Consider the following 17,784-nt stretch of genomic DNA (forward strand, 5'->3'; position numbering starts at 1 on the left):
AGGAACTATACAGTAGTAATATTGTGCTTATTCTTGGAATATTTATATGTATTTTTTACAGGCTTTGTATAGAAAAACACCTAAAGCTTAAGTGGCAGGCATGTACCACTTTCACGTGTTCAAATCAAATCTATATCTACAACAGTATGTGTACTGTATTTAAACCCCACCCTTGCACATAAAATCTTTACCCTCTAACAGGCACATCAAATGTTTGCAGTGAGCAATACCCAGTGGTATGAGAATTATCTTTCAGTCTATTTCAACAGCTTGAGTAGTATTTCCAGTTTTGTATAAAAGTGTATTCTTTCCTGATTACCTCTTGTTAATAAATCTATTCTTTCTCAGGGGGAGAAGTGTCCTCGAGGCTGCTGCGTTTGTTTTACGCGCTGAGCTGAGCTGAGCTGTAGGTGTAGTGGACCGTGAAAACTGTGGTTGGAGCTTTGCTAGGGGAGGTTCAAAAGGGGGGCGGGGGTGTCAGAGGAGGGAGCTGGTTAAGTCTTCATTGTAAAATGAGGCCGAGTCATGTGATGCCCTCAAAACTGGTTGGAGTCTGCCGGGGACAGTATGGCACTGAGTGTTGTGTGGTTCATTACTGCAGCTCTTAGCTTTGTCCATTTAACACCTTTAACTTCTCTTGAAGGTAAGTGTTCATTAAATCATTTCTTTTTCATTTATCGTCATTTAAAAACGTCAAGATTCCAGCAGAAGTAGGTGTTTCTAGCAGAGGCAGTTACACACCGCATCAGTGACAGTGATGGCAAATTAAGGGTACAAATCATGTACGAAGCAATGCTTAACTGAAGATGGTTTAATGATTGAATTAATGCAGGATGCATTGTGAATTCCTGTTGTTCACCTTTAAAAAATTATCAAGTGTTACTTCATGTGAGTAGCTTCCACTTAATAGATCATCAGTTATGCATGTTAATCACAGTTAATTCATAGATGAATGAGAATCAATCAAGTAGCTGGGTTTCATTCAGAGATCTATGTAACTATATGATGTGTATTCATCTATTTATTCAGTCAATGTTTATCTGATGACCAAATAGCTTCATAGTTCTATGCAAAAGGAGACTTCTCTGTTTTCAGAGAGGCTGAGCACACACAGGGGTCTGAAAGGAAGTTAAATGTTCACGAGCCCCATATTAGTTATCCATTTTGAACATACAAGCTTTGTATTTTTATTTGCATATATTTAATCATGTCCTTCATTTGTATGAGCAAAATGTTCAGTATGAAAAGGCATCATGGTGCAGAAACAGGTTCCCAATTTCTAAGGCTTGGTATCGTTTTTACTGTTATTTCTATGAAGCTAATACTTTTGTATTTTACACATTGTGGAGAGAACTAATCTTACAAAGCATCAAATTTTGTAAACTCTCTCAATCTATTAAAATCTTGATCTGTAAAAATCCAAGTCTCAAATAGCTGCAGTGAAGTGAACATTACAATTTCTCTCTAAGCAGCAGATGTAGCAGTTGCAATAGTAAAGTCAAATAAGCACCTCAAATTTGGATGTAGGTATAATGCTTGAGTAAATGTATTTAGTTACATCTTTGTGACATAAATGGCCTCAGGACTATGTTGCTTCAGTTACTGATGGTTTCACTCTATGTCCTATCAGAGGAATACCATTTCAAACAGTGGATGCAACAGGTATGTACATAATACTTCAGAAGCTGTTCAAAATTTCCCACTTTCTAGTCATATGAAGTATTTGTTTTGCACGCTCAGAACGTGGATGTTTTGAGACTTCTTTCTTTTGTATGCTCTCCTACATTTCTGATTTTGACGTGCAGCACAACAGAGTTTACGACACTGAGGAGTATTACCACCGGCTCCACGTATTCACTCACAACAGGAGAATGATTGATCATCACAATGCTGGGAATCACTCCTTCACAAGTACGTAGCAGTTCCGCTCTAACTCCAGCCTCATAATGCTGACTTGAACATTATATTCGTCACATTCTAAGATCATGGAAGTTGTTCTCATGTAGCTGTTTGTTTTCAAACCTAGTGGGCCTGAACCAGTTCTCAGACATGACCTTTGATGAATTCAGGAAATTCTACCTTTGGACAAAACCTCAGGTATAAAACACCTGACAACACTACAAATGTGCTTTTATGCAGTATAAGTTTTGGTTTTCTTTGTGATCTTGTGATTCTGATGTCTTGTAGAACTGCTCAGCCACTAAAGGGAGTCACGTCAGCAGGACCGGACCTCACCCTGAGTCTGTAGACTGGAGGACGAAGGGCAACTTTGTGACTCCTGTGAAGAATCAGGTGCGTGAGATGCACAAGAAGCTGTCCTGGTTAACGGCAGAGGCAAAATTACAAGCTGATGTTCATGCATAAAGTTTTGGCAGAAAGAGAGCCCAGATTTTTAACTGAAAATTTCTTTTTTTTTTTTTGCAACAATTACGTGATTTGCAAAGTGACGTCAAGCACTTTGTCCTCTCCGGGTCTGATACCAACTTCATGAAAAGAACTATTGCTTACAGAGGAGTAAAGCATGGAATTCACTTTCTTTACATATCAGAGCACTAAAAATATAAGCTCTTCAAAGAGGAAAATAAAGGGACAATTGGCACAGAATACTTGAGTATTCTTCTTCTGTATTAGTTTCATATTAACAGTGTTGTGTCAGCGTTCCTTTACTGCTTTGCACTGGGTTGCATTATATAAGTAATATAATATAAATATATAAATGTTTGCTATTTATTACGTATTTTTTAATGTTTTATAAATTGTAATTTTGATTTTTACCCTGGGGCCCAAGGAAGACTAGCAAACACTTTGTGGGAGCTAATGGGGATCCTAATAAAGAATAAAGGTACCCTCATACAGTACTGACAAACCAAAGTAGCACCGACGTAGAACAAGAATTTGGTCATGGCACAGCAAGTATTTATTAATATACATGTCAAGCTGTGTTAAAGGCTGACTGATCTCCATATTTTCCTTTCTTAAAGTCAGAGTCTAAGATATTGTGACACATTATTTTCTCTGATTTACAAAGCTTTGCCAGACAACTGTTTTCATTACCACTCAACCTTCAAGTGTAAAATTAGTGGAGTGCACCTTTTACACAAGTACATTTGTACTTGTCTGAGCAGCGTGGTGTTTGTGTTTTCAGGGTAACTGTGGCAGCTGTTGGACCTTCTCTACCACTGGTTGTCTGGAGTCAGTAAATGCCATCGCTACTGGGAAACTAGTATCTCTGGTGAGACCTTAATATGTGTGAACTAATAGACACTGTTTTGAAATATGAAGAGTTCATGTGCAAAAACAGATAACTCCATTTTTGTAGAGTTTCAGAAAACTTTTTTTGTTGTTGTTTGCTTGAGATAATATCAATCAAACTGAAGTTGAGTGGATTAGACGCAGTAGTAATGACATGACAAAAACAGAGATAACATAAGTTGGATATTGTCTCAGGTAGACGATGGAAAAGTAGGTTTTCTGAAAGTTTGTGAAGATTGAGTTATCTGTTTTTGCAAATGAACTCTTTATATACTTGCAGAAGAAATTACTGCTATAAAATTTAGAATGTCTAGTCATTTGCATAATGAAAATCATCACTACTGTATGGTGTTTAAATACATGATGCTGTCTGTTCATCCCTGCTTCAGTCTGAGCAGCAGCTGATAGACTGTGCCAGAAACTTTGACAACTATGGATGCTTGGGGTAAGAATCATACATTTATTATTAGTATTTAGACTACAGCAATAACTTTTGATCAATTAAAAGCTACCTGGTTTGTTACAGTGGGCTCCCCAGCCAGGCTTTTGAGTACATCAAATACAACAAAGGTCTCATGACAGAGGAGGACTATCCCTACAAAGGCCACGTATGATCTTGAGAATAAAGTCTTACTGTATATTAAGTATTAAGAATACATATTTGGAATAAAAGTAAATACGTGTTATCCTTCCTGCTTTAGGATGACACCTGCAGTTTTGTTCCGACGCTTGCAGCTGCTTTTGTTCGAGATGTTGTCAACATAACAGTTGTGAGTCTATGAACATGTGACATTACAATGTGGAAGAAACTGTACATTAGTTATGCTATATGAGTGTTCAGCAATACATTACAGCCTCACAAATCAGTTACAGTTAAACATGTTGTCAGTCACCTGATTTAGGGGAAAAAAACAAGAAGCAGCTCCTTCGTGCTGTTTGGAATTCCCAGTAAAGGTTCATTTGCTCTGGTTATCATGTTACTATGAATGCATTAACTCTGCCTCTTTCCTTGTTAAAAATGTTTGTCCATCTCCAGTATGATGAAAAGGCCATGGTTGAGGCTGTGGCCTCGCTCAACCCCATCACCTTCAGCTTTGACGTCACAGCTGATTTTATGCACTACAAGGAAGGAGTCTACTCCAGGTGAGACATGGACCTCAATAACTTAACACATGCATCTGTATTTATGATTGTCCACAAACTACACTTAGTCAGGCGTGTTCAGAGCAGTTCATCAGGTTGGACTGTACCACTTTTTTTCTGTTCCTTTTGCACTACGGAAAAAATATAATACAATAATGGGATTTCTGCTGTGTAATCCACTAATACAGAAGTTATGTTTTTTGAAAGAGGATTATGGGAATAATGACGCTACCAGCAAAATCTGCAGAAACCAGAATTTTAGCTGATGGCTATTTTAGGAGAATAGAAAAATCTGCTTGTACCCTTATATTTAAAAAAACCCAACATATTTCTGACTTTGTCAGAAGAAAAAAAACTTCCCCTACATCTATGTTGTCAGAATATACTTGCACGTTTGCTGTGATGTCCATATTGGTGTCAACCAGGATAAACTGCCACTAAGTGGAACATGTATATTCATGAGCTGACTACTGCCATAATATGATTTTTTATTGTGTAAACCATTACGAGTGCTTGTGGTTCAGTCTGCTTTCTGTTTCTGTCATAATTGCACTGATGTTGAACTGGTAGAGGCAAATTTTAAGCTTGTGAATGTTTGGATGTAAAAAATGTCTGCATAGATTATTGAAAGAGGCTAGTCGCTCACTATTGATTGAGTGTTGTCTGTTTAGCACCTGGTGTAAGAACACATCAGTCAGCGTGAATCATGCGGTCTTGGCTGTGGGTTATGGGACTGAAGAGAACGGCACGCCGTATTGGATTGTGAAGAACTCTTGGGGCACAGCCTGGGGGAAGGACGGGTAAATATAGTCTGTGTGTATTTCAGTGCTGTGACTTGGTGCTGCTTTCAAGCTTCATTGACAGCTTTCTTTTTTATTCCATCAGATATTTCTTGATTGAGCGGGGAAGAAACATGTGCGGATTGGCTGCATGCTCTTCCTACCCTTTACTTTTAGTGTGAGGAGTAACAAAGAGGGAAAAACTCAGGAAAATGTCACCCAGGGGCCCTGTTAAAGGACTAAACCTGCCTGGACGTGTTCCCTGAAGTGTTTCGTATAGCCTCTGAAGGTCTGAACTGAATTAAAGGGGCCCTTAAAACCATTTCTGGAAGTCCAATTTCTCAACAGCATCCTCTTGTACAAATTTCAAGCCAAATACAAGAAGAAGGAGGTGTGTCAAGAACTGCCATTTACAAAATAAATGAAGGGACATGAGCTTCACTTCAGTACAATCACAAAGAGATGCTTTCCGACTGCATTCTTGGACATTTCGATACGGTGCATTGCACTTAAGTTCTAAGTCATGGCCTGTTAAACACGTAGAAGCAAACATGACAGAGAGTGTGACCTAAACAGGCTGTCTGTCATGATGACGCAGCTTATGTTCCATGCATCAGAGCAAAACACCATTTTCCATTCATTCTGGCTAATAAAAATAAATCAGATTTCCTCAGTGCAGCCAGGGATTACTCATGTGCATCTGGGGAGCAACTGGGGATGGTGTGGAGCACAGTTGTTTTTCATGTATCTTTTGTACACAATATAAATGTAGTGATGCTCTTTTAGACAGTTATCGATAATAACTGTGCTTGTACATACATTTGAACATCAGTTTGCAGGACTTCAAGAAACAGCATTGAGGAAAACAAGTAAACTCTTATGACATGCCCACTGAAGGGCAGACATCCACTGTATGGGAGCTCATCCATGATTGAATGGCATAATTTTTACTGAGTGGCTCTAGAGAAACAAAAAAATGTCCTGCAAAGTGAAGATGCTTTAATGACCTGCTCAGCTTCAACAAACTCTGCTGATAGACATGCACTTAAGGCTTATTATGGAGTCAGTTGTTTCCATTTTTCTGTGTTATCAATAAACAAATTTCTACCGTATACACTTGGGTCGTTACATTCTTTTTTGGCAGTATGTGTCCGTTAATTGATATTATTTAACTTATTGGCTGATTTCTATGCATCAAAAACCCACAAGATGGCGACATTAAGCTAGCAGGAACTGAGGCTCTCCGTAAACTGTCAATCAATTTTTACGTCGCTCATTGGCTAATAGCAGCAGAGACCCGCCCCATGAAAGTGTTGATGTAAAATCCAACCAATGAACTACCAGTATTCTGTTTCACAACGCAAAGGGGGAGGGGCCAGTTACAAAACATTTCTTCCATGTGGCGCCAATGACTCTGCTCTTCCACCTCACAAACAGTCCAGTTATCTGCTGTGAGGTGCACTTGTCTCACCTTGTAGACTTATCTCGAACAAATATTCTCAATTAATATCGTAAAGGACAACAACATGGCGACACGACGAGCAAAACGTGGAGCTGTTGTTCAGGTAAAGTCTGTTATGGTGGCGTTTTAACTGCGGTTTTCTGGAACCTTCTTCCTGTCTGTGTCAGCTAGTTGCTGAATAGCGTTAAAATGAGCCACTCGAAGGGGGATAAACTGACTTAAAATGAGTTATCAGTAAGTTTAAAATTTTCAGGCACTATTTTAAGGAAACGTGGTGTGAGGTTTGATAACAGTTTGGGAAAGTTGAATGAGCGCTTCCTGTTAAGTTAATTATTGATAATGAACACCTTGAAGGAAATGACTCCTGTGAATCTGGAGGAAACATCCAGACGATCGTCCCGGACTGCTCTGGCACCGAAACGCCTCCAGTACTCTCCTGAAGACAGCACAGCTGAGACGACCCAGAAGAAAAGGGTGAGAGTCTCATGGGGGACGCACAGATGGTGATATTACTCAGCAGGTCGGTTTGTTTTGCATCGTTAATGTGCCCACGTTTTCATGACAGAAAACACAAACCCACGTCGAGGAAATCGTCCAGAATAAAAGACAAATTAAGGATGAAGAGGATGTTGAAAACAGTGATGTGGACCTTGCATCTGTAAGTACAAAAACTCTTTCTTTGAGTGAATGTCGTTGCAACATGTATAAAAATATGTGAAAAGGGACCAATATTCTCAAAACATATACGGTTTGTTAAAATTAAGGTGCTGGGATGTTTCTGCACATTGTCAGTGCTGTATCTTTGTGCAACAGGACGGACATGGAGGCCTTTCTGCCTATGAGCTGGAGCGCCTGGAGAACATCAGACAGAACCAAGCATTTCTCTCCTCGATCAACTTATTCCAGGTGGGTTGACAGATGAGGTAAAACCACATGAGTTGACCTTTTGTCAATAAAACCTGGGACACTGGGTTTTACACATGCATCATATTAAATCTGTTACTATCAGGGCTTTTCTTGGTTTAGAATGGACCTTAAAGGCATGACAGTAAGCATGATAAGATCAAGTACAGTAAAGGCAATGACTTTGTCACTGTCATGGACAGAAATCTCTTGATAAGCAAAAATTGTCTACTGTGCTTAAGCAAATAAAATCCCTATAAAACACCTTCAAACTCACATACATATATATTTGAAATTTTAGTTCTTGTATTATTTTGGTGATTTATCCCTTGAAACTGGTTAAAACCTCTTTGGGAAGTGCCAGAAATTCCTGTATGCAGGAAACCCTCTGATTTTGAATATTTAGTTATAGTTAATATGTAGTTTAAATCCTATTTAATTGAACTGAGAATAGATACAACAAACGATAACATGTACACAAGCAGAAGTCAGAACATTTAACTGGTAAAGCTTTACTGTAATCCACTTAAAAATAGTAAGGCAGCACAAAAAAAGGAACTGTACCAGTGTATTGAGAATGTATGTGTTTATATTTATCCTCATTAGGAGATATAAGATAATTTATTATAATATATATTTTAGGTTATGTTGGTCAGAGTTGTTTGTGTATATTTTGCACATATTGGGATGTATGCATGCACTCAGTTTACCATGGCAAGACATCAATTGTAGTTTTCTTTTCCAAAAGGCAACTGAGGAGTTCAAGAAGCTGACACGACCAAAGCCTTCACAGAGGGGTCTCATGAGGTATGTCTGGCTGCCAAACTGTTACTACTAATCTCAGAGTTATTGTAATACCTAGTGTAGTTTGTAGTGTAGTTTTAGTGTGTTGTTGTTGTTTTTAAAAAAAACATGTTTTCTGTGTCATTCATTGTCCTTCTTCTGTATAACCACCTCTGCACTGGTTTTGAGTTTTAACTTAACAGAGTAATTAATTGACTGGCAAAAGGAAAACATTTTCAGTAGTATCTGTTTTTAAATTCTTAAAAGTGAGTATTGACTTTTTTTTTTCTGTTGAATTTAATTTCATACCAGTGAAAGTTGATTTGTGTAGTTGAGCTTTGATTCACCGTGTTGATGGCTTTTTTCTGTTCGTTTCACTGATTTAAAAAAGTGTCTCTTTGACGTCACTGTAACGTTTAATTTCTGTGGTTGCAGGTCACAAGCTGCTGTAAAACAAGTGCTGCCACCTCGCAAATCCCTGCGTCTCCAAAATAAAGAGGCAGAAGTCTTGACACTTCCTCCTGAACCCAGAGGGAACCTTATCTTTGAACAGGTGCCAACATATAATTGAATAACGTAATGATGCCAGTGCCTCACTTTACACTACTGCTAGGTCTAAGTGTGTCTAGCTGTTCTTCTTGGTGTTCTTTCTTTTTTCTTTTGTTACTTATTTGGTTATTTACTTGGTTTAAAGTCTACTCCAGCTAAGAAGCCTGCTGGTCCTCTGCCCATGGATCCAGTCAACATGGAAGAGGGACATAAGCTGCCTTCACAGCTTCTTAAGCTCTGCTCTGAGGTAGGAGTCATATTTCTGTGGTATCATGTATGCCAGTCTCATGTTGCCAGTATGTGGTTGATACCACACTTTCTTTTCTCCTGATAACAAAGGGTGTTTTCATGGTTTGCCTTTGACAGTTGTGTCACCAGAATAAAAACTTAATATAAAAATATAAAATAATATAAAAATGTAAGGATATTTTGGAGATGCTTTGCCTTGAGATATGCCGTATCTTTGTAGGTGTCATTGTTGTTAAAAAGCACTAAGTAAATCCTAAAATTGCTTCTTCTTCTTTTTTTTCTCTCGCAGGACTCAACAGAAGACAGAAAACTGAAGCTTGATCTCAAAGAGTAAGATTAAAATTTTAGATTTTGATATCAGCCTACAGAAGCTCAGCTACTAAAACGTGACTGCTCCTTCTCTGAGGGTTGCTTTTGACTAATGTGTTGGTGGTCACATTTTTAACAAACAGCTGACAAAGTTTATACAGCTGGACAAAAATCTGCACTGTTGTCTTAACACAGGTACCGATCCGTACTTAAAAACATGAAGATAACGGAAGACAAAGTAGCCAAAGTGGTGAAGGATCGCATCTTCTCTGCAGCCTTCCACCCGTGCACCAGCAGCCTGTTGATGGCCGCAGGAGACAAGTGGGGGAAAGTGGGACTCTGGAAGTTGGTGAGATTTCTTAGCCCCAATTACAAATTAGTGTTTAACCACTAGAGGAAATAAAATGTGCTCAAAACAAACTCATAGGAGCAGGTCTGTATATCTTTGTATCAGCTTCGTAGATCTTACTGGTAAAAATCACAAGTGCTTTTCTCAAAGTTCTCTTCAGGATTTTTGGCTTGTTCCATTTTTAACTTCAGTTTACACTGATCTACTTTATGTTTGTCTTATGTCTTGCCTTGAGCATTTTTTAAAGTTTGCTGTTCACTGGATGTACATAAATGTTGTTGTAAATTTCACAACAGTTTGATTTCATCACATAAACTGTATGTCGGGACCCAGTTCGTTTATTTGTATTGTTTCAGGGTGGTGACTGGGGCGATGATGGTGTGCTGCTCTTTGAGCCCCACACTCGTCCGGTGGGCTGCATGGCCTTCTCCACTGCTCATCCCACCCAGCTGCTGAGCCTCAGCTATGACGGATCTCTGCGCTGCATGGATATAGAGAAGGCTGTTTTTGATGACGTAAGATACCTTTAATTCAATGAAACAACTGATAATTATCTTAGAATTTTATAAACATGTCAGACGACCAGCACATTTGCTCCAAATTTGCACCTTGTCTGGTTGAAATCAATCTGTTTGGACTGTAGTCAATATATACTAAGAGATTTATACATTTTAGGTGTATGATATTGAAGATGGCCTGAAAACTTTTGACTTCATGTCACATGACTGCGTGACGCTAGTGGTTGGGAACTGGTATGGAGAGGTTGCAATCGTTGATCGACGCACCCCAGGGTAAAGTATTATTATTGCCTTAAACTGATAATAGTAGTCATTTATAAAACTTCCAATCGTGTTGAAGAGTAAAGTGTTATGTGAACACACTGAAGTTGTTTAAAAGCATGCTATTTAATTTGTCTTCAGAAATTCCCATGAGTCCCTCCACTCACTGGACCCAAAGGTTTTGCGCTGTGTTAGTGTCCACCCTTTACAGAAGCAGTACTTTGCAGTGGCAGAAAGCAGGTATGGCTGATTTTTAACTTTTCTAGTTTTCGGTTTTGTTTTAGCCCGTCTTTAAGGTGTTATTAAATGGACATTTTGATCTTGTCTGCAGGGTAGTGAGTATTTATGACAGCCGGTGCCTGAAGAAGAAAAAAAGCGAGGCAGTCTCCCAGCTGCACGGCCACTCTTTGAGCATATCCAGCGCTTATTTCTCCCCTATTACCGGGAACAGAGTTCTTACCTCCTGTATGGATGACAACATAAGGTGAAGCCAATACAGCACTTTGGCCAGTTGTTTTGTACTTATTGTAGCTTATTTTTTCAGTCCCAGCTCAATGTTTGCATGAACTTTTTTTTTTTTTTTTAACAGGATATATGACACATCTGCAATGACTACTAAATCTCCCTTGCTGACATCCATCAGGTAAATTGAACTTAAACCTGTAATTAAATTTCGGTTGTCATTTTAAGAACTGGCCAGAGACAATAGATGGAAAGACAGCCTATCATATATACGGCAATTTTTTTTTTTCCATTGACCAATGAGCACTGTCCCTGCCTAATAAAAAGTCCATCAATGGAAAAAATAAAAAGGATCAGTCATTGTTTACAGACGTCATGCTGCCTTAAAAACAGTATAACCTGAACATAATTACGTCTCTTCTCCATCTATGTTTGCAGACATGACATGCACACAGGCCGCTGGTTGACCAAACTATCAGCAGTTTGGGACCCCAAACAGGAAGACTGCTTTGTGGTGGGGAGCATGATGAAGCCCCGGAGGGTGCGGGTGTTCCATGAAAGCGGCCAACCTCAGCATTCCTTCATGGACAACGAGAACCTTAGCACAGTGCTGTCCGTCACTGCTTTCCACCCCACAAGGAATGCCTTGCTGGGCGGCAATGCATCAGGGCGCCTGCACATCTTTTCCAGCTAAAGTAAAGACCAAAGTGTTGGACCAGCTGGCTTCAGCAGGGTAGGAAGAACAAGTAGAAAATTTGGTCATAGTCAGGGTGTGCAACCCCAACAATGCAGAGGGAGTCTTCACTTTTGTCACCACTTTACAAGAGTGACAATATAGTCCCTTGCTTTCTTCCAGTCACTTTCTCCATAGAACATTTCGCTCAGTAACATTCCTATAGTGTATTAAAATAACGTGTCTCAAGTCACTAGTCATGTTCATAGAGATGTTGCACTTAGAGTTACAGTACAAACATTCAATATGCTGTGAGGTAACACAGTATCGGTAACAAAGCAGCAGAATTGTCTTCACTTGCCACAGAAACCCCTGCACTTATTCCTACTTTGGGTAGGTAGTGTCAGAGTGTAGGTGTATTTTACTGTCCAGCTGTGAAAAAATGTTCACACCTTTTTGTATTTTTTTTTTCATGTTTTCCTCTTTTACAATATTGCATCAGTGTGTTCTGGCTGTATTTGTATGTCAAAGTCTGGCCATTCTCCGGTTCATAGTTACATTCCTTCCTCATTCTGGTGTTATGTTGTTTACTTAGTTGCTGACACATGATTGACTGATGAGATCTTTGCATTCATGAGCGCCAGTACCTACTAAAGTACTGTAATCTTGTGAAATTTAAGCACAAATGCAAAACATAACTGACCCTAAGTCTACAATTTGTGGCTATGTTGGTATCAGCTTTGCACAAAAGGACACTGCACTCTTCCATTCTGTGCTTTTTAAGCTGTTTACATGACTGAGTGAGTTGAACCAACATCTGGACTTAAGGATGATTCTGTGTTTTGAAGCCACTCCTGTGCAAATTTGAGTTTGTTGTCTTGCTGCAAATGAGTTTTCTTGCAGATGGCACCAGATAGTCCTGAGATTTGCCTGTTTTTTTTTTTTTCTGTTTTTTTCCACTGCATTCCTTTTACTGTGTCTCTACATGCTGTCAGGCGAGTTGCAAAGAATCACAATGCAGCTACTGCCAGCCTTCATGTTGTTTCCTCTCATGTGCAGTGCCTGTACAGTGGCCAAAAAAGCTCAGCTCTGATCCAGCTTTGGCAGATTTAGGGATCTGCTTTATTTGTTCTTCCTGCCTTACTTTACTCTTCTGGGGCATTAAGTGCCTTGAAAGCCTTGATCTTGACATTCCCTGGTTCAAACTTTTCAGTTCCCTTGTATTGGATTTGTCATGTTTGCTATGTTGCCATTTCTTTTACCAGGATACTGACTGTGGTTACTGGACAACTGAGACAGAGGTGAATGTAATGTTACTAATTGATCAACTTATGTGGTTTTGTATCAGCTACTTTATTTTATGCGTCACCATAATTTAGGTCAGTGTGTGCAGACTTCTCAGTTTGAGATGAGAAGTTTTCTGTTAATTTTTCCAAAACAGTACTAATTAAATCCCATGCTGTTCATAGTAAGTTAAACTGCAAGGATTTGAAAATGTTCTCCAAATGTCATGTAGAACCCAGGCAATTTCTACAGTATGTTTAGTTTGTGTTGTTTGTGGCACAGTGGAAAGGCCGAGGTGTTTGGGTTGGGAAAAGTGCCCGTTGAAAAGTTGTGTTCATTTTTATTTTTTTATTAGTATTGTTTTGTTTTTGTGCCTACTGAAGCAAACAGAATAAATAGATATTTTAATATTAAACATTCTGAGTGTGAATGGTGTTCATCTCAGCAGCAGTAGTGTCGCAGTCACCTGAAGATGGCAGTAGTGTCACATAAAAGAATCGCAAGTGTTAGGATTGACTACACTAAAAAAAAAAAAGGATTTTGATTTCACTTTTGACTGTTTTATTAAGCTTAATACCCTTGTTTGCTTCTTCTGTGAATCCATAATTGAATTTGTAGCCAGACTAGCTGCCACATGTCAAGAATAGATAATATTTATTCGTAAATAGATTACACCAGTCTTCAGTCAGTGATTGGAATTAAGCAGTCTTGTTTGGAGGTAATAAATGCAGAACACATGCTTACAGAGACATTTCCATGTGCAGGGCCATGGTACAGGAAGGAAGCTTACAGTAAGACCATGTCTGAGGCCTTATTCCTGTTTACATGATTCAGTTAAATGAAAACAAGAGTTGCCTGTCAGTGGAACTGTCACCTCTCTTTGTCACTTTGCCAGTTCAAGTCATCTGAAACAGATTTAGGCAATTAAAAATAACATCAGTGTATTGAACTGCATTGCACAAAGAAAGGTTCAGGTAGTTGAAAATGCTACTTCTGCTGTTTTAAATTGGCGAAAAAAATAGATCTGTTCCACTTCAATTGTCATGAAACTTGGGTGTACTGTCAGAGGTGTTCAGTTCTTTTACACAGACTTTGACAAGAAAACTTTCATCTAATCAGTTTCTATAAAATCAGTCAAGCAAACAAGAATTACAGGAACTTTTTCTGACAATAGATATTCTGGAGAAGTTTCTTTGTACCACAGAGCATTATCTAGCATTGTGGGTAGTCAGGAACAGTGGCCACGGCTCCTCTCACACATGCATCTACAGGCTGATCTACCTTCCGAGAGGATTTAAAAGACAATTTGTACGTCTAGGAGACACAGACGGACATTAGTTTGCAGTTCATGGTGGTTAATATTCATTACATAATCTGTAATGTTTATTGCTCAGATTATGTTGTAATTTTTTTTTTCATACACATTAACAGAAAAGTAGCTAAAAAAAAAAAAAGCAAAATCTCTGCCTTGACTGGCCGTTTTTTTTCCCCCCATACATGATCAAACATGATCACAACCAAACCAAACATCAATCAAAAACCCCTGAGCACCATCTGAATTAAAGCAAAAATATAAGTAAATTATCAAGTCTGAAAGCCAACCCCGAAACATGAGTGCTTTTGTTTATTAAATATAAATATATCAGTCAATATTTCAGTTACTCATCCAACTTCAAACTAAAACAAAAACAAACCAAAACTGAGGGTTAGTAATACTTGTGTTGATTTTTATCATGTGCAAAGATAAAACTGGCGTTTAAAGCTGGATATTTAACACTACAGGGACTGTCGAAGTGATGCATTTTGCGTTGACTTCCAACCTGTGGATTTCTTTTATTGTAGGAAAGATTTGAATATGAATACAGTAACTTTTCAAACTATTTATAGGCACCTGCGTAACCTAAATCCATCAGCCAATCACCATCCTAAACCATTCCTCCCTTTGCATAAATAATACATCCATTCGTTTAGATATAGTGTTGTATAATCGCTGCGTACAGCACATACATGTACATATAACCTAAACAACCGCCTTTAGGCTTGAAGAGAGGACAAATACTTAACCGTCAAAACTGACTTTATGGTTTGAAATAACTCTGTTGCTCTGGGCTGTAAAGACACACTGTAGGCTAACCTGTGAAATATCATAATAAGGCTGGAGAAGGACAGCAGACTGTTAGTTTCCATCTGTTGACGCAGACAGACGTATGAGACAACAGAGGTTTCTTTGGTAGGCGTGATGATGAAGATTGCAGTAGGACGTAAACATGACTTATCTTAGGCTCTCCTGTAAGTGAGTGCAGGGCTGAAATCCGTATATTCACTGTAAAAACAAAGATGCTTCAAGTACATTAAAAGTCACTGTGAGGAAATCTCAATGTGTTACCAAGACAGCAGTTTGTACAAAAATGGAAACATGATCTAAATAGCCTTTACAGAGAAATGCAGAAATTCGAACACAGCAGGGCTAAATAAAGTTAAATGACCTTCACTCAACATGGGCTCTTGAACTAAAACCAAACTCTTAACTATATACTGAGGGGAAAATAACACTAATGCTGCACTTTACAAAGGAAAAACAAGGTCAAATTTCCCTTCACGGAAAGGTCTGTGGTTGTTTTTATATTAACAGTATTGCACATCAAGATGAACTCCTTCTACAGATTGTTGGGAGTCAAAGATCTAACCAAACACTTGTCTATTACTACAGTGCTAGCTCACATAGTCCCATCACCTTTACATCTACTGTAAAAGTAACTACGGCAAAGTGACAACTGTTCCTCACACACAGAAGTTGATTGTAGTTATTAGCGTTATTTGGCTGCTATTTAATTAAAAATGAAACCTATAACCTCCATTACTTACTTATATCCTTACGAAGGCTTAATTTATAGTCGTCGGACGGTAAAACTTTGTTAGTCCTCTAGTGTCTGGACAAAAAAAAAAAAAAAAAAAAAATGGCCATGTGAGCACACTTAACAGATGTCTGACCACGAACAATGTCACACTTACTACAAAAATATTCATTCGAGCCTGCTGACAGGGCAGCACCCACATCACAGCTGTTTCAAATAGCTACTGCAGCTAAGTTTTAGTTTAAATTCCGTACGCGAGATGTGGCGTTTGTGTAGCACATCTGGACAATTCAGGAAGGTGTGTAAAGTGTATTTGTATCTGCCTAAGAATTGTATAAAACGAGCGATAACATTCCAGACTCAGAACTCATCTACATTCAATAAGTGCTGCTTATTTTTCCATTTCACACTTTCTCTAACTAACCCCCCCCCTTGACACTGGTCCATCTCAAAACAGCGACCACGGCGACTTCTAATTATCGTGAACGTTGTTGCCGTCGACGTAAAACTTGACGAGCTAGACTGGCCCCCATCTTTTCTTCTCTCAAAACTTTACTCAAACTTTCAGGTCTTCCAACGCGCACCCCAACACTTCAGGTCGTTCCGTCTTACAGTAATGTTACAACATATAAATTAATACAAAAATAAAGGCAACTATTATCTGTGGTTGAATAAGTGAGTGTCTGTCAGACCTGGTTCAGCGTTTAAATTAAACCCTGTCACCGTGACTTTGTGTAAAAATAAAATACCTTGAGATGACCTGAATTTCTAAAGTAAAATGTGATTTCCTTTCCTCGTAGTGATGGTCAAACATAATAAACAAGGCTCTTCAGAGGACGGTCCGTGGCTTGTGACAGAACCTCCTTCCTGGGAGAAGCTCGTATTAGGAACAGGGCTGTCATCTTTTTTTCCTTTTCCCTCCTCATTTCCTGACCTGTTTGTTGTACGTGTCCCATTTCCATCAGCGGAAGCCTGTGTTGAGTCATTTAGTCTCTTCTTCAGTTTTTCACTTGGCCTCACTTACTGACGAGGAAACCTCCCATCCATCGTAACTTACAGGCAAACCAGCGCCGCAGAGGGCAGAAGTATTCAAAGTGGAACTGCTGGAATTCGGGCGTCTTGCGGATGTCTCTCAGGAAGGCAATGTCCAGGTCTGATTCTGTCAGCATGATGAGGAGCAGCAGCAGGGCGAACAGCAGTCCGATGGTGACCAGGAACAGACGCAACACGCTCAGGATGAACTTGTTGAGCTCCTCTACGTCGCTGGGTGGTGACGGCCGGCTCCGGACCATACGCAATGCTCTCCTGCCAGGCCCAAACTCAGCCGCCTGCCCCTCCTTCGACGTCCCCGCCTCTGAATCCTTCTCCTCGTCGATGCTGCAGGGAGCGCCGTTGAGGTGACGGGCCAAAGGTTCCATCCCGTGTTCTGCCACTGGTGTAGGCAGCACGCTGTCTGAGGGGCTGTAGGCCTCGTCGGAGATGACTGCTGACGTGCTCGCCTCGCTGCCATCCACCATCTGGCCTCGAGAAGACATGAAGGAGTCGCCATGGGAGACGGAGCGCACAGGCGTCGAGTGGGCACTGTCTCGAAGAGACTCCAACCCTGAAAACACACAGCAGAGGACGGCGGTTCATCAGGAAGATGCATTATTCAGTAACTGGGAGGTATCATGGGGCTCCCTGCTGCATTTAAAGAGAGATCCTGACATGACTTCATGTTTTGTAACTTTCATCTCAGAAGGGAAAAAAGTTTGGTTTTGAACTACAAAAAAAAAATCTGGTAACATTTTAAAAAATAAAAAGTATTTTGTGTAAACACTGTGATAAACACAATCCAGGCTCAGTCTCTTCACTCCCACACAGGTACAGTACCTGGAACGCAGACCAAACTGTACTAAAGTGTTATCACGTTGACAGTCTCTGCACAGACTGCTGTTCACTAAAAATAAACTG

The 17,784-nt window shown here is 39.5% G+C and overlaps 3 protein-coding genes across 3 annotated transcripts; 2 read left to right on the forward strand and 1 right to left on the reverse strand.

Moving 5' to 3' along the window:
* The first annotated feature begins 534 nt into the window (after positions 1–534).
* LOC103374289 (pro-cathepsin H-like) lies at positions 535–6,286 on the forward strand. The gene is made up of 12 exons (XM_008304357.1): positions 535–643; positions 1,631–1,662; positions 1,806–1,911; positions 2,027–2,097; positions 2,188–2,292; positions 3,146–3,232; positions 3,642–3,697; positions 3,779–3,860; positions 3,954–4,022; positions 4,289–4,395; positions 5,067–5,195; positions 5,281–6,286. The coding sequence occupies exons 1-12, from the start codon at positions 568–570 to the stop codon at positions 5,354–5,356; spliced, it is 996 nt and encodes a 331-aa protein (XP_008302579.1). The 5' UTR covers positions 535–567; the 3' UTR covers positions 5,357–6,286.
* A 304-nt stretch (positions 6,287–6,590) lies between these two features.
* Positions 6,591–12,206, forward strand: LOC103374290 (WD repeat-containing protein 76-like). Its single transcript, XM_008304358.1, has 15 exons — positions 6,591–6,739; positions 6,991–7,110; positions 7,202–7,294; positions 7,450–7,542; positions 8,288–8,346; positions 8,758–8,875; positions 9,017–9,118; positions 9,410–9,450; positions 9,625–9,778; positions 10,135–10,293; positions 10,454–10,569; positions 10,699–10,797; positions 10,889–11,041; positions 11,147–11,200; positions 11,458–12,206. Exons 1-15 carry the CDS (start codon positions 6,701–6,703, stop codon positions 11,711–11,713), a joined length of 1,656 nt encoding a protein of 551 aa, XP_008302580.1. The 5' UTR covers positions 6,591–6,700; the 3' UTR covers positions 11,714–12,206.
* Positions 12,207–16,116: 3,910 nt separating this feature from the next.
* LOC103374291 (FERM domain-containing protein 5-like) lies at positions 16,117–17,434 on the reverse strand (the record flags this gene model as incomplete). The annotated part of the gene is made up of 1 exon (XM_008304359.1): positions 16,117–17,434. A coding segment is annotated over one exon (587 nt), but the record flags the coding sequence as incomplete, so codon positions are not given.
* Positions 17,435–17,784: the final 350 nt, after the last annotated feature.

Source organism: Stegastes partitus, unplaced genomic scaffold, assembly GCF_000690725.1.
Source record: "Stegastes partitus isolate 25-593 unplaced genomic scaffold, Stegastes_partitus-1.0.2 Scaffold2199, whole genome shotgun sequence".
Taxonomy (NCBI): Eukaryota; Metazoa; Chordata; class Actinopteri; family Pomacentridae; genus Stegastes; species Stegastes partitus.

Bases quoted from the DNA above. Each gene is read 5' to 3' on its own strand.
- LOC103374289 (XM_008304357.1), top strand. From the start codon at position 568: ATGGCACTGAGTGTTGTGTGGTTCATTACTGCAGCTCTTAGCTTTGTC. The intron at 1,912-2,026 runs GTACGTAGCAGT...TTTCAAACCTAG, and splicing joins TGGGAATCACTCCTTCACAA to TGGGCCTGAACCAGTTCTCA. The intron at 4,396-5,066 runs GTGAGACATGGA...TTGTCTGTTTAG, and splicing joins AAGGAAGGAGTCTACTCCAG to CACCTGGTGTAAGAACACAT.
- LOC103374290 (XM_008304358.1), top strand. From the start codon at position 6,701: ATGGCGACACGACGAGCAAAACGTGGAGCTGTTGTTCAG. The intron at 7,111-7,201 runs GTGAGAGTCTCA...TTTTCATGACAG, and splicing joins AGACGACCCAGAAGAAAAGG to AAAACACAAACCCACGTCGA. The intron at 8,876-9,016 runs GTGCCAACATAT...CTTGGTTTAAAG, and splicing joins GGAACCTTATCTTTGAACAG to TCTACTCCAGCTAAGAAGCC.